Source organism: Pipistrellus hanaki (assembly GCF_964339955.1).
Source record: "Pipistrellus hanaki genome assembly, chromosome: 10".
NCBI lineage: Eukaryota > Metazoa > Chordata > Mammalia > Chiroptera > Vespertilionidae > Pipistrellus > Pipistrellus hanaki.
The window spans coordinates 17,499,544-17,515,396 of NC_140512.1; the positions used below are offsets into that span (position 1 = coordinate 17,499,544).

The window sequence follows — 15,853 nt, forward strand, 5'->3', positions numbered from 1 at the left end:
AGTTCTTCTTTCACCCCAGGGATATCTATGCCACTATGCACCACACAACCAAGCTGCAGTGAAGAATCACCCCATCACCTGTCTCTTTTATTGAGCAAGTCTGAGAATAACTGTCAGTGGGGCAACCACTGAGATTCCCTAGTTTCCCGGAAATGATAAATCCAACATCAGCTGTTTACAAGGAGTTTTCTGGGAAACCCAGCTTCCCAGCACCTTGAAGGTTTTGGAGCCAATAAAAAGTTGCAGGCTCTTCTGGCCCAAACTAGTTTATTGTCCAGACAACAGAGATTCCTGGAGTCTCTTTCAGGCAATTCAACTGCTGTACCATTTTTCCAGCCTCTGACCTCCAGTCCCCTCATATATCTGACCCTGGAAGAGAAAGAGCAGTTATTTGTCCCTCACACCCACCCCTGCAGTTTTGGGGTTGAATGCGTATAAATTTAACCAATTAGGGTTTGCCGTTCCCCATGAGGATAAGGTAGATTCAGAATCCTTTTCTCTGCAGTGTTCTCAGGGATACAGTTGTATTCTGACTCCAAGAGCGACATCTAGGGGTAGAGAAGAGTAGCTGCAGAACTACCTGAAGCCATCTCCAAATAGTACTTCCAGACCCCGGCAGAGACCCTCTTTCCCCCAGTGACCAGGGCTCCTGCCAGGATAGAGTAGCCGGGATTGTTCCCTGTCCATAAATGCACGCTTTTCTCTAGAGAAGATATTCGTTGCCTTCTGTCCACAATAAGGTGGCGTTATTGGCTTGTGACCACCTTTTTTCAGTCTCTCCTGTTTAATCCAGATGTTCCAAGTTTAGCTAATTGAAGCAAATTGCTAGAAGGAAATTTGGTAAATATATCAAAAGTCTTCAAAATCTATAGACATTTTAACCTAATAATTCTGATTCTAGGATTTTAACCTAAGGAAATCTTTAAACACATGTCAAGATCTCTATTTAAAGATATTCATAAAAAAATACTCATAAGAGCAAAAATTGGGAATGAGTGATTGGTTAAATAAATTATGATGCAGCCATACAATTGAATTATATGTAGCAGCTACTGAAAGGAATTTTAGGGATAAAATAGGCAGGTTTAGGGAGTCTGAGGAATAAGAAAGTTACAATACTTCAAAGTATATTGTATAATGACCCTCACTCTTAAAATCTGAGACAAATATCCTTTTTAATCACTTCAGTATCCCTGAAATTTTTCCAAACATATTATGAAAACTAATCAATATGAGTACTCATCAGTGGAGTGTATATACATTTTTGTACTAGCAAAAATATCAGAATTAATGCTAATGTAACAGGTGGTGCATTAGTTTTCTATTGCTGCTGTAACAAATCACCACACAGTGGCTTAAAAACAACACTTTTTTTTTTTTTCCTCTTCTTGTTCTGGAGGTCAGAAGTCTGACATGAGTCTCACTGGGCTAAAATCAAGGTTTCCCAGGGCTGCATTCCTTTCTGGGAGTGCTAAGGGACACTCCATCTCCTTCCTCTTTCCAGCTTCCATAGGCTGCCTGTATTCCTTGGCTCATGTCCACCCACTTCCAAGCCAACAATGTCAGGCCAAACCATTCTCACACTGTCACTTTCTGGTCCTCATCTTTCTGCCTTCCTCGTCCACTAATAATGACCTATGTGATCATACTGGGCCAATCTAGGTATTTCACCTCCCCATCTCAAGGTCAGCTGATAACCTTCCTTCCACCTGCAACCTGAATTCCCTTTTGCCATATTATCTAACATATTCACAGATCCTGGAATTAGGTCATGGCTATCTTTGGCTATAACTGTGTTAATCAGACTACTGAGTAAGGATGGGATGCCATTATTTAACAACACAGACAGCAATCATCTTGCAATTAAAACTAAGACTGTTTTTTTTTTTTAATTTGGTAATTTATTAGTAATCTTCCCTTAATACCCATTCCATTAAACAAATAGGGTTAAACACCTGCTCTGTGCCAGAGCTCATGCCAGTCACTGGGGATAAGTAAAGGCATTAATTAATTCAATACATATTTATTGAGTGCCTGCTATGCACCAGGAACTCTTCTAGGTTATTTAAGCTCCTAAAACAGCTTACATTTTAGTGGGGAAGACTGACAATAAACAAGGAAAATACACAGATGATGATAAGTACTGTGAACCAAAATATGGAGAAACAAAAAAACAAAAACAGGAACGGGGCATAGCAGAGACTCATGGTCAAAGAAGGTCTCTTTCATAAGTTGACATTTGAGGAGAGATCTGAAGTTGAGAAGTGAGCCAGCCATATGCATAAAGTTGAGGAAAAGAATCAGGAGGAGCCGCAGGTGCAGAGTCACACGAAGCTGGAGCATGCCCAGCATTTTCAGGTAAAGCCATGGGGCCAGCGCAGCTGAAGGGGAGTGAGCTTAAGGAAGAGAAGCAGAAGATGAGTTAGGGGTGAGGTAAGGAACAGGCATCTACACTGTCCTATGCATTTGGAGGATCTGGTTGGGAGGGGAATGAGACAAAAGAATCTGAGCAGGGAGTGGCAAGAGAATTACTTTCCTAACATTCCATTATTAACTTGACAAAATAAAATCTTCTTGCAACCCGGCCAGCATGGCTCAGTGGTTGAGCATCCATCCCTCTGTGAACCAGGAGGTCATGGCTCTATTCCCGGTTAGGTGGCAGGCTCAATCCCCACAGTGTGGGGTGTATGTATCTTCCTCCGGGTGTACAGACCCCCGGGTAATCAAGGTTTCTACATCTGGGCCGAAACCGGTTTGGCTCAGTGGATAGAGCTTCGGCCTGCGGACTGAAAGGTCCCAGGTTCGATTCCAGTCAAGGTCATGTACCTTGGTTGCGGGCACATCCCCAGTAGGGGGTGTGCAAGAGGTAGCTGATCCATGATTCTCTCTCGTCGATGTTTCTAACTCTACCCCTCTCTCTTCCTCTCTGTAAAAAATCAATAAAATATATTTTTTTTTAAAAAAAAGGTTTCTACATTTGGGGTCTCCAGCAGGGAAAATCGAAGCCAGGGTTTCGCGGACCGTTGGGAGCCCACAGAGCCCCCTCAGCTCTTTCAGTCCCATCTCCGTTCGCCGATCCCCTTCTCCTCTCAGCCTTGTGGATGGCTAGGGTGGCGGGTGGAAATGCCCACCCCGGAAGCAGCAGCGTCAGCGAAACTCCCCCCCCCCCCCCCCCCCAGCGGACCACACACAGCGGAGGGCGGGGCGACGCGACGCGTGCGCGCTGACGTCACGCAGACGCACACACGCCCCGCCCCGCCCACACCGGCCGCCTGTTTCCAGGCGGGAGCGAGACGCCGTCAGTGTCGTGGAGGGGACCCCGCGGTTCGCTTCGTGAGACCGGCCGGCCGCGGGGCCGCGCTGTCCCCAGCCGCCGCCAGCATGCCCCACCTGGAAAACGTGGTGCTGTGCCGCGAGTCCCAAGTGTCCACGTTGCAGTCCCTGTTCGGAGAGGTAATTGTGCTATGTTTTCCGGTCCCGCGGGCAGACGTTTCCGTGGTCTGGCGATGCGTTTCTTCTTTAAAGAAAAAAAAAAAAATCGTGTGTGGGTGGAGGGTTAATAGACCCTCGGCTGCGTTGAGATAGGGCGTGTTGTACGCCTCCCCCTTTCCTTCACACGGAAGAACTTGTGGGAAGACCCTTTCCAGGAGAAAACGGCACCGGAAGGACCGGCCGGCGCGACAGGATGTTGGTGCAGGACCAGTGGGTTCCCACGCGACCCACTTTGGGGAACGGGGTTATAACCTGAAATGGCCAGGAACAGCTGCTTCCTATCTTGCCCCAGCTGAACAGGGTTTTTTAATGCCACAGGAGTGTGTGCAGAGAGTGATTTAGTTAAGTGGAACTTGGCACGTTTCTGGGAGGTACTGACTTGGTGTACCTCCAAGGGGCCAGGCAGGGCTTCCGGTTCAAAAACCCAGCGGCTTCTCCAGAATGGGAAAAGCCCTGAGAGGTCTGGGCTGCCCTTGTGGGCTAGCAGTGCGGATGCCGCCGGAGAGAAGGAGAGGTTCAGTGCCTGTCGACTCTGGAGGGACACAGCTAAGGGAGTCCCTTTTCATAGGCGAGAGGTAGCAGTCATCAATGCAAGACTTCATCTATGTTTTGTTACGTTCACCTTGGGGGGATGCCTTCTGATTCCTATGTATTATTTTTTAAAATATATTTTATTGATTTTTTTTTTTTTTTTTTTACAGAGAGGAAGAGAGAGGGATAGAGAGTTAGAAACATCGATGAGAGAGAATCATCAATCAGCTGCCTCCTGCACACCCCCTACTGGAGATGTGCCTGGAACCAAGGTACATGCCCTTGGCTGGAATGGAACCTGGGACCTTTCAGTCCGCAGGCCGACGCTCTATCCATTGAGCCAAACCGGATTCGGCCTCCTATGCCTAATTTAGACGTATTTCATCAGGCTTGGATTTGATGCCTACATATGCCTTAGACTTGGAATGGATCAGACTTGGATGTTGTCTGTGAGGAGAGGAGCAGTGAGTGCAGAGTCCTGCTCATGACTTGGTTCCCCTCCCATTTTCTGGTTAGCCTTGGTAAGGCCCTTAAGTGTTTTCATCTCTCTGGAAATGATGGTGGCGTTCTGAGGCGGCCTGTGCAGTTATTTGTGGAGAAGTACCAGCCTTCTAAAGGGATACCTTAGAGAGGGAAGTAAGAGGACAAGGACTGCATTCTCAGTAGTTTAGTCATCAGGCTTTCAGTTTTAGTTAGCCGGGTTCCTTATCGCTGAGACGTTTTCAGGGTTATTCTCTGTGCATTCCTTCCCCGGAGTTGATAAACTCCAGATCAGTTCAGCCAGAAGTGCTCCTCCTGAAAGAGGAGATTGGCAAAGAGAGATTAGCAGTATAAGAGTGGTGTGGACCGCAGGAAGGATTTTGAGTTTTATTCGTACTGTAAATAGTGTTTAACAGTGTTAGTATTACTTTTCTGCAAGGTGCCGTGCATGGGGACATACGGATAACTAGTTCATATTTTTTAAGCAGGTTTATTTATGTGTTCAGGTACTGTGCCAGATCCTGGCTTATTACAGTTTATATTAGGGGAGAAAGGTCTGTGAAGGTGAAAGGTTAAGTAACAGTGCAAGAGTTCAATTTAATTTTAGGGAACTGTAGGAAAGATGTTATGAGGTGGGATATTATTAAGCACCAAATAATGGATGCAGACAAGTTTGGCAGGATTTTCAGAAAATGAGAGTTTTCGTGTATCTTGAAAAAATTTGCTGAAGGATAAGAGTCTTAAACTTTTCTTTAAAGGTGAAATATAGTATTTTTTAGCAGAGATTCTCAGCAAGCATGAGTTTAATGGGACAGATTTTTTGAGTCAGTTAATTTACAAGATTGTTAGATACATTATTAAAAAGGGATTAATATATTGAAATATCAATATAGAGTTTATTTTAGGAAAATTTTTCCTGTATAAATCTGATTTCCAATTTGTCTTGCAAAAGGAAATGTATAACTTAGTGGCTAGAATGTAATAAATGTTTTGTTGACTATTGTACTGTTAGATGATGATCGTAGAGACTCATGAAAATGGCATCATCAAGTTTTCTTGTAATTATTTTTAAAATGTATGTCTTCTCACTAGACTCCTCCAAAGCAGATTTTGGCTTTAACTGATATTTATATGTTTCAGTGCATCATTGTTGTCAGTATTTAAAAGGTTTCTAATAAATGTTCATTATATCACTGAAATATATTTGTAGTATTATCTTTTCTAGGCAGATGACTCTTAATGTCCTGCAGGAGAATCTTGGAAATATGTATTTTGAAATGTATGTTATGTAGATTTTATCTTTTTTTTTTTTAATGAAATTAATTCATGCAGGCTGAGATAAATTTAATATGCATAACTTGAAAGTATCCTGTAAGTTTTTCTAAGAGAGGACCCTTGACATTATTCTAATCCTGTAATTACATTTGTCTAGTTTCAAAGCTTTGAAATGTATAATGAAGTTGCTGCTTATATGGGATTATCCTATACTGGAGGCCCAGTGCACAAAATTCGTGCAGGGGGGATGTCCCTGAACCTCTCCAATCTGGGATCCCTCTGGACTGCTGGCTCCCAACCACTTGCCTGCCTACCTGCCTGATAGCTCCTAACTGCTTCTGTCTGCCAGTCTGATCACTCCCTAACCACTCCCTTGCCAGCCTGATCAATGCCTAACTGCTCCCCTTCCAGCCCAATTGCCTCCAACTTCCCTCCCTTGCAGGCCTTCCCCCCCCCCCCCCTGCCCTCCCTTGCAGGCCTGGTCACCCCTAACTGCCCTCCACTGCAGGCCTGGATTCCCCCCAATTGCCCTCCCCTATAGCCCTGGTTGCCCCTAAATGCCCTCCTCTGCTGGTTCGGTCACCCCAACTGCCTTCCCCTGCAGGCCTTATCACCCCCAACTCCGTCCCTTGCAGGCCTGGTCCCTCCCAACTGCTCTCCCCTGCTGGCTGTCTTGTGGTCGTCGTCGTCTTGTGTCCACATGGGGGAGGCCATCTTTGACCACATGGGGGTGCCCATCTTGTGTTGAAATGATGGTCAACTTGCATATTATCTCTTTATTACATAGGATAAAGCCCTTGCAACCCTGATCCCAAGTGTGGGGCATGCAGGAGGCAGCTAATGGATGTTTTGCTCTCCTTGATGTGGTCAAAATTATCCTTGAAAAAAATCTCTTAAATATCCTATAAAATCTCCTTTGAAAATATAAGAGTTTGCATTATACATAAATAATATAAAAAGTATGATTATGTATAGTATATAATAAGCCAAATATTTTTCAGAAATTTTAATTTCTTAACAGAGAAAGTGCTTAGACTTGAATGCAAGTAAATTCAAAGTGTGGTGATGACACCACTTTATTCTCACTGCTAATATAATTTGAATATTTTACTTTACCACATAAAATTTTATTGTTAGATAATGTTTATTTTCTGTTTTGGATATATAGTCTGATAATCATCTTTTCTTCCCTAGAGACATCATTTCAGCTTTCCATCCATTTTTATTTATGGACATACTGCCAGTGGAAAGACTTATGTCACACAAACTTTGTTAAAAACTTTAGAGGTAAGAGTAAACCCCTACTGTTAATTGATTTGTGCTCACAGTCTTAGAAATGGAAGGGATCTGGGACATTTTTTAGTCCAGTTTAACCTTTCTCTTAAGGAATATCTATATATATATAAAAGGCTAACTGACCATCTGACTGGCCAGTAGGTATGATGCGCACTGACCACCAGGGGGCAGATGCTCAACACAGGAGTTGCTGAGCTGCAGTGACTTGGCAGCAACAGTTCTTGGGTAATGCATCTGGAACCAAAGAAGAGGGAGCCCGATTCCAGGGGGTGTCAGAGAGCCAGCTTCAACCCCATCCCTGCAGGCCAGGCTGAGGGACCTCGCCTGCCAGAGTTACCCTGCTCACTCTGCAGATGACCTTTGAGCCGCAGCGCTGCCCCAGGTGCGGCCGGCTAGGGAGGGACCTTGGGAGGTTGGCTCCAGGGCATGTCCAGCCCCTTCTTGCCCAGTCCCATCCTGCCAGCCACCTTCTAATTAATATCCTTTCAATGTGCACAAATCTGTGCACTGAGGCACTCGTCATCTACATAAAACATTTTTTATCAACTTTTGTTTTAATACCTTCAAAGACTAAGCTTCAGAAGGGATTATTAGATAACTTGAGCCTTGATATTAGTTATTTTTTATTTCTAACTTTCATTGGCTGATAATATTTGGGGAAAATTATGAAGAAAAATTCTTCAAAAAGTATTAAAACCTGTTTCTTTTCCATTGTTGTTTTTATAATATTGATACTGATAATTCTGAATCTCCACATATACAAAACCTACTATATCTCCTTTACCCTGCCTTTTCCCCCATATTGCCTATCAGAGTGAATGGTCTCAATATTAATGTAGTTGTCAAAAAACTTTCTCTTTATTCCTTGCTCATCCTCACTCTTTCAGTAAATCGAACCAGTAAATCTGTTCTATTCATTCTACATTATTAATGTCTTGACTTTATGTGCCTTTAATCATAGCCAAACTAAGTTCCATGAGGTACGAAAGGTTGGTCACCTCTGGTTTAAGGAAACCTTTGGAACAGTGGTTGCTAACTGGTGGTCTGTGGAGGTCCGAAAGGTTGGTGACCACTGCTCTAAGGGGATTACTGTGGTTTCTAACTTAATATATATATATGTGTGTATATATATATATATACACACATATATATAGGCTCATTCAGCATTAAGGATATTATCTAAAATTCTAAATGTGAGATTTCTACTAAAAATTTTCACATTCAAATGTACTTGGGTTTTCTTATAAGAATTCTTTAGAAGAAAATACAAGTTTGCTTTGAATCCCTGTAGGAAACAAATGGCAAACTTAAATAATTGAGTTTAATAAAGAGATTATTTTACAAAGGTTGGAGAAACGTTAAGGAACCAATAAGGAGTGGGGAAGCAGTGATAGCCTTTACCCCTCCCAGACCTGAACTAGCCAGAGAAAGGAGTTGTTACCAGACCCCAGCAAGACCTGTAGCCTTTGAATATGAGCTGTCCAACTGGGGCTGTGGCCTTTGATAGGAGGTCATAGCCACTGTCAAATTGTGGGCTTCTGAGGCGTGGGCCGGAAATCAGGGAATATATATTCAACTTCTCTCTCTTACTGCTTCCTTCAGTCTCTCTCTTTTTTTTTTTTTTAATATATTTTATTGATTTTTTACAGAGAGGAAGGGAGAGAGATAGAGAGCTAGAAACGTCAACGAGAGAGAAACATCGACCAGCTGCCTCTTGCACACCCCCTACTGGGGATGTGCCCGCAACCAATGTACATGCCCTTGACCGGAATCGAACCTGGGACCTTTCAGTCCGCAGACCGACGCTCTACCACTGAGTAAACCGGCTTCGGCTCCTTCAGTCTCTTGCTGGTTCTTTCTATTGGCTGAATCCAGTCAGTGCTGGAAAAGAAGAGGCAGTCTGGGCAATGCAGTGTGTAATGTTCAGACTCCTGGGACACAGAGTAGGTTGGAAGATGATGGGGTATTGGTTCAGAAGGGCAAATGGGAAATATCTAGCAGAGCCATGCTTGTGTATGTGTTTTCTTTTCTATTTACACCTTTTTGTTTGTTTTCAGCTCCCACATGTCTTTGTGAATTGTGTTGAATGTTTTACGCTGAGGCTGCTTTTGGAACACATTTTAAACAGGTTGAATTATCTTAGTTCTTCAGAGGATGGATGTTCTACTCAAATAACCTGTGACACATTTAATGACTTTGTTCGCTTGTTTAAACAAGTAACCAACGCTAAAAATCTCAAGGATCAGACTGTATATATTGTAAGTATTTAATTCCATTATATCTACCCTAAATAGCTACTATATATGTATAGTAGATAAAAAATTTTACCTTTTTTAACATGATCCGTTAGCCAGTTAAACAAAGTTTAGCATGCAGTAAAAGTTCAAGCAATGAAAATTTCACATGATAGCCTGGCCGAGGTGGCTCAGTGATTGAGCGTTGACCTAATAACCGGGAAGTTAGGGTTTAATTCCCAGTCAGGGGACATGCCCAGGTTGCAGACTCAATCCTCAGTGCGGGGCATGCAAGAGGCAGCCAATCAATGATTCTCTATCATCACTGATGTTTCTATTTCTCTCCCATTCCCTTCTTCTCTAAAATAAAAATATATTGGGGGAAAAATAGTTTTACATGATGAAATTGGGTCAGAAAAAGCTGTAGTTTTTGCTTTATTATAGACATCTTTATATCAAATGGAATAAAAAAATCCACATGATTGTATTTCTTGGAAACCTAAGAAAATGTCCAGAACATCTTGCATCCTTATCTTTTTTATAGTGTACTTGTAAAATAAACCTTTTTAATGTAGGGCAAAATGACTCATTTTCTATTTAGAAATTTCAGTTAAAATATGTTATAAATAGTCCGTTTTTAACTTACTTGACCTATTTAAAAATGTCTTCCACAAATAGCAAAAATTAAAATTTTTCCTTTCAACATGGCAAGTTGAATTCTTGAATTGTACATTATCAATCTTTATAATATGCTTATATAATGGTAAATGTTTTGTAAAGGGCTTTGCAAATTGATTTTGATCCTGCATTTTTTTTTTATAAGGTTCTAGATAAAGCAGAGTATCTAAGAGATATGGAAGCGAATATTTTGCCTGGGTTTCTTAGGTTACAAGAATTGGTAAGTAATGTTTGAGATCTTCTTCTTCTATGGCCTAATCAATTGACTATATCTGTGGTCAGCAAACTGTGGCTCACGAGCCACATGCAGCTCTTTGGTCCCTTGAGTGTGGCTCTTCCACAAAATACTACGGCCTGGGTGAGTCTATTTTGAAGAAGGGGTGTTAGAAGAAGTTTAAGTTTAAAAAATTTGGCTCTCAAAAGAAATTTCAATCGTTGTACTGTTGATATTTGGCTCTGTTGACTAATGAGTTTGCTGACCACTGGTCTATATTGTCAACTTTTTTCCTTTTGCCAATCTGATTGGTGAGAAATGACATTTATATACATTGAGTGGCCAGATTATTATGATCTCTGAATGCATAATAATCTGGCCATTCAGTGTACATATACAGATACATACATACATACATACACACACATATATGTGTTAGAGGCCTGGTGCATGAATTTGTGCATGGGTGGGGTTTAGTCAGCCTATCCAGGGGGAGGGGACATGGGCAGTTGGCCGGCCTGCTTGCTGGTCGAACTCTTGGTCGAGGGGACAATTTGCATATTAGCCTTTTATTATGTGGGATATACACTGAATGGCCAGATTATTGTGCGTTTAGAGATCATAATAATCTGGCCACTCAGTGTATCTAAAAGCCTAAGTGACCAAAAGGCTGGTCGACCAGTTGCTATGATGTGCACTGACCACCAGGGGGCAGGCGCTCAGCTGCCCCCAGGTGGTCAGTGCACTCACACAGCCAACCTTCCATGGTCCTTACCCCTTACTCTCTCCCCCCATATGGCCAATCGCATGCGATTCCCCTTCCCTACCCAACCCGGCCAGCCAGCCAACCTCTCATGGTCCCTCCCTCCAGCTGGCTGGCCTTCCTGATCTGTCCTAATCAGAGGAAGGCTGGCCATCCAACCTCCAGCGGTCCCTACCCTACCCCCCGTGGCCATCCAACCTCCCTTGGGCCCTCCCCCCCTGGCAGGCCACCCCCCCATCGGCCCAGGCTGAGGAACCTCACCTGTGTACGAATTCGTGCACCGGGCCTCTAGTCTTAATATATTAATTTGCATTTCTCTATTATGAGTGAAATTAACGTTTTTTTCAAAGCTAATTTGTGACTTGATAACTTCACTTTCAGCTTTTTATTTCTAATTGTGACTAACACTGATTTTAGGTGTTTGCTAGACTAGATGGCAGTGGACTTGACTTTGAACTTCCTGTAAGAATTTTAAAAGTTTCTTTTCATTTCAGTAATTTAAAAAAATAATTCTATGTCTAGTTTGGATCACCTTGAGTTCAGTATCATGGTCACTCAGTGTTGTATTTTAATTTACAATTGTGTTGTCAGTGAATAGTATTAATACTATTCTAAGGGTCATGATCTACAAAAAGAGCAAGCATCTTTTTTCATGTGCATATGTGTGGGGTGAAAGCCAAATATTATTGCAGAAAACAGGGTTTTACAATAGCTTAAGTAAAGAAAATTGGTGAGAAATTCATTGTTCACCAATATCAGTTATATACTAATGCTAAACTCAGAAGAACTTGCTGTTTCCTATTAGAATCATGTTCATAAAATGAGCAAAGATTTAGTTTGAGCAAACTATTGTTTCTCATATTCAGTTAATGTCAATTTAAATTCTTTTGCTTTTCTAAATTTTTCACTAACTTATACATTTATGTTGATTTTATATTTTTCTGTTTTTATTGATTTCAGAAAGAGGAAGGGAGAGGGAGATAGGGATAGAAACATCACTGATGAGAGAGAATCTTTGATTGGCTGTCTCCTGCACAATCCCTGCTGGGGATCAAGCTCACCACACTGGCATGTGCCCTGACGGGGAATCAAACCATGACCTCCTGGTTTGTGCTCAACCACTGAGCTACACCGGCCAGCTTAAATTTTTCTAAGTGCTTTGAGCATAAATAGTTTATATTTACTTAGTTTTATATCTGTATTATTTAAGTATTAAGTAGCATTATAACAAAAATTAAGTAAATATTTGGGGAGATAGTGCTTAGAGCATTTCCACCTTGAAAAGTTAAATACATTACTCACAGTTGAGAAACTGCTAGACGTACAGAGAAACTTTCCAAATGTCACTGAAGTCATTGTGTGCCTAAGGCTGAATCCTAAAATTCACAGTAATAGTATTCAGGGCTAATATGGAGAGGACAGGAAGAAATTAAGTATAGTTCTTGGTGGCCTATCCTAGAAGTTTCTTCACACAGTCCAGCTTTTGCAGTTTGATTAATTCGTGGCGTTTCACCACTGAGATCAGGGACCCATCCTGTATGAGCAGATGTCTCCTCCTCTCTTCTGTTCTTTTGTTGTGTTTGTATCCACATCCATTATTTCCCATTGCTTTGGTCTAGGACTCCCTGTCTGGTATCGAGTGCATTCCTCTTGCTTTTCCAGTATAGCTTACTCCATTTCCCCCCTCATGTTCAGTAATAGTGATTATGCTTCCCTTCAAGCAGTTAGGCCTTTCAATTTTGTTTTAGTTTTAATTATATAAATTGAAGAAAATGAAAAGATGCACAGTAATAGTCATCTTTCAGAAATGAGAATCGCTGTTTGACATTTCTGAAAACATGCTTGATTTTTTTAAAAAAATGTATTTCATTTCAGAGAAATATAGCAAAAGCATTTCCCAGTTTTTATATTAAGTATTTGAGTTAAATGAATGGATATTGTAAATTGAAGTACTTTCAGATAAACAGATAACATTACCAAGTTAAAAACCTTTCAGACTGACAAATACAATTTTTTAATCTCAGTATTTTTAACTGATTTTATAAAATGCTTTTGAATAATCATTTTAAAGTAAAAACAACTCAATGCTTTGAATCAAGATTGTGTTTAGAGCATACTTCTTTATCCCTATAGTAATAAATTCAAGGATTCTTAAAATCAGTTTATAAGATAAAATAGCATTTGAAAATAAAAATATTTTTCTTTCATAAAGATGCTAAATTTTTGTGGCATTATTAATCTATTGAACTTAGCTGCTTTTGTTAGCCAAAATAATTTTTTCTAAACAATGAAAATTGGAATATAAAATTATACATAAGATAGGAATCAACCTTAGCCAGTATGGTTCGGTGGGTAGAGTGTCAGTGGAAGAGTCCTGGGTTCGATTTTGATCAAGGGTAGGTACTTCTGTTGCAGACTTTTTTCCCAGCCCTGGTCAGGGCATGTGCGGGAGGCAATCAATCGATATGTTTCTCTCACATAGATGTTTCTCTCTTTCTGACTCTTTCCCTTTCCTTTCTCGCTAAAAATCAATGGGAAAATATCCTCAGGTAAGAATTAACGGGGAAGGAGGGAATATAGGAATCAATAAAAAGTAAATCACTATCAAAGTATAGTATAATTTGTGAGATAGTGTTCTAAGAATAGTTACAGAACAAAACAGCTTTCACTTTTATTTTAGTTTTAATTATGGAAACTGAAGAAAATTAAAAGATGCACAGTAATCTCGACTCTACCAGAAAAGAGAATTTCTGTTGAAGCTGCTTATCAACTTGGGAGATGTCAAAAAGAATATGGGAAAAATTAAAATTTGTGTTGAGAATGCAGAGGTATCTACAGATAAATTCTAACTAGCATGCTTAAGACATTTGTGGCCACTTTGTAGAAGGATAACATACACAGTGGGCTGTTCTCTTAATGTTCTTTTTGTATACTAATTATAATTTATAAATATACTTCAAAAGATACCTGTTTACTTAACAGAGCTGTTTTAGATCTTAGTTGTTTGTGTTTTTAATGCATATGCAAAGTCAATTTTACTTAATTTGTGTGAAAATATCCTTTAAAACAACTTTTAAGTTTTTCTAACAATAATATGTGGTTACATAATATGACTTAATTTGTTTTTCTTCAACTCACATATTTTTTTTTCCTGGATTACTGTAGCCATTTTAATGATGAGAGATATTAAGTTTTGCCTTTCTTCGATTGTTTATTAATTGAAAGCTAATGATTTCTTTGAAAATTCCCATAAAAAGGTTTTGTCTTAACTATTTATGCAAACATTTCTTAATTTCTATAAAATAAGTCCTAGCATTCATGAGCAACTGAAATGCTGATTAACCTAAAAGTTTTATGGAAATTCCCAAGTAATTATGTATGAAAATTTGCAAGAAGATGAACTCCTTGATTAGGTTTTCTAAATATGGTGTGTTAATATGCAAATAATTTGTTACATGTTAGAACTTTGCTCAATTTGAAAGAAAGATTCAAGTGGAATTGCTCTAAGATTTTTAAGTGCAAAGTTAATTTTATTACTTTTTCTTTTACAGACTGATAGAAATGTGACTGTTATCTTTCTCAGTGAAATTATTTGGGAGAAATTCCGTCCAAATACTGGATGCTTTGAACCATTTGTCTTGTACTTCCCTGATTATAGCATAGGTAAATTTTAACACATTATTTTGACCAGTGATACTCAGTAAAATAGTCTGTGGAAGATTAAGCTAGCATGTTTAAATGGGAATACTCAGATGTCTTAATCTGTTAAAGTTTACATCCAATATTAAAATGTTGCTTGTCTTTCTGCATTTATAGAGGGTTTACTTTGGAACTCTGCGGAGTTATTCTTGTGTAATTACTAATATTTTTTGAGTAAGCACTTCTCACATATTTGTGCTAATGGTTTGTTTCCACATTTTTTAGCTAGTACATTAAGATGTATATATTGTCGGGACCGGTTTGGCTCAGTGGATAGAGCGTCGGCCTGCGGACTGAAAGGTCCTGGGTTCGATTCCGGGCAAGGGCATGTACCTTGGTTGCGGGCACATCCCCAGTAGGGGGTTTGCAAGAGGCAGCTGATTAATGATTCTCTCTCATCGATGTTTCTAACTCTCTATCCCTCTCTCTTCCTCTCTGTGAAAAATCAATAAAATATATTTAAAAAAAAAAAAAAGATGTATATATTGCTCTCGCAGGTTTGGCTCAGTGGATAGAGTGTTGGTTCATGGATTGAAGGGCCTCAGGTTTGATTCAAGGGCATGTACCTTGGTTGCAGGCACAATCCCTGGCCTGGTCAGGGCACGTGCAGGAGGCAACCAATCAATGTTTCTCTCTCACACTGATGTTCCTCTCTCTCTCTGCCTCTACCCATCTCTTCCACTTTCTAAATATCAATGGAAAAACATCCTTGGGTGAGAATTAACAACAACAAAACAGATGTATCTATTGCATTTGTAACATCCATACAAGAATCTGGTAAATAAAGATTTCAATACAATTTTAATGTGCTTTGCCAACCTACTCTGATTCTTCTATGGGTGCTACAAATGCAATAGATACAGCTGTTTTGTTGTTAATTCTCACCTGAGCAAAGCACAATAAAATTGTATTGAAATCTTTATTTACCATGAAGCTGGCTTAAGTACTATGTGAGATATATTTTTGATTTTGTAAATCTCATTTTTATTACTGTAACTCAGGGGTCCTCAAACTTTTTAAAGTGGGGGCCAGATCACGGTCCCTCAGAGAGCTGGAGGGCCGGACTATATGAACTACTAATTCCTACTGTAACACCTCGGCTGCTCTCACTGCCCAAAAAACCTGGCGGGCAGGACCAGACTCCTCTGCGGGCTGCATGTGGCCCGCGGGCCGTAGTTTGAAGACCCCTGC

At 40.4% G+C, this 15,853-nt stretch overlaps 1 protein-coding gene across 2 annotated transcripts in view; it reads left to right on the forward strand.

Moving 5' to 3' along the window:
- The first annotated feature begins 3,239 nt into the window (after positions 1–3,239).
- The window catches only part of ORC5 (origin recognition complex subunit 5), a 63,901-nt gene continuing 51,287 nt past the window's right edge, over positions 3,240–15,853 (forward strand). The window contains exons 1-5 of one of the 2 annotated variants that reach the window (XM_084897836.1): positions 3,240–3,453; positions 6,973–7,065; positions 9,132–9,332; positions 10,132–10,206; positions 14,515–14,626. In XM_084897836.1, the coding sequence (XP_084753962.1) occupies positions 3,382–3,453; positions 6,973–7,065; positions 9,132–9,332; positions 10,132–10,206; positions 14,515–14,626 (553 nt within the window). In that variant the 5' untranslated portion in view covers positions 3,240–3,381. The remainder of the gene's footprint in view (positions 3,454–6,972; positions 7,066–9,131; positions 9,333–10,131; positions 10,207–14,514; positions 14,627–15,853) is intronic. The other variant, XM_084897837.1, reaches the window with a different exon arrangement.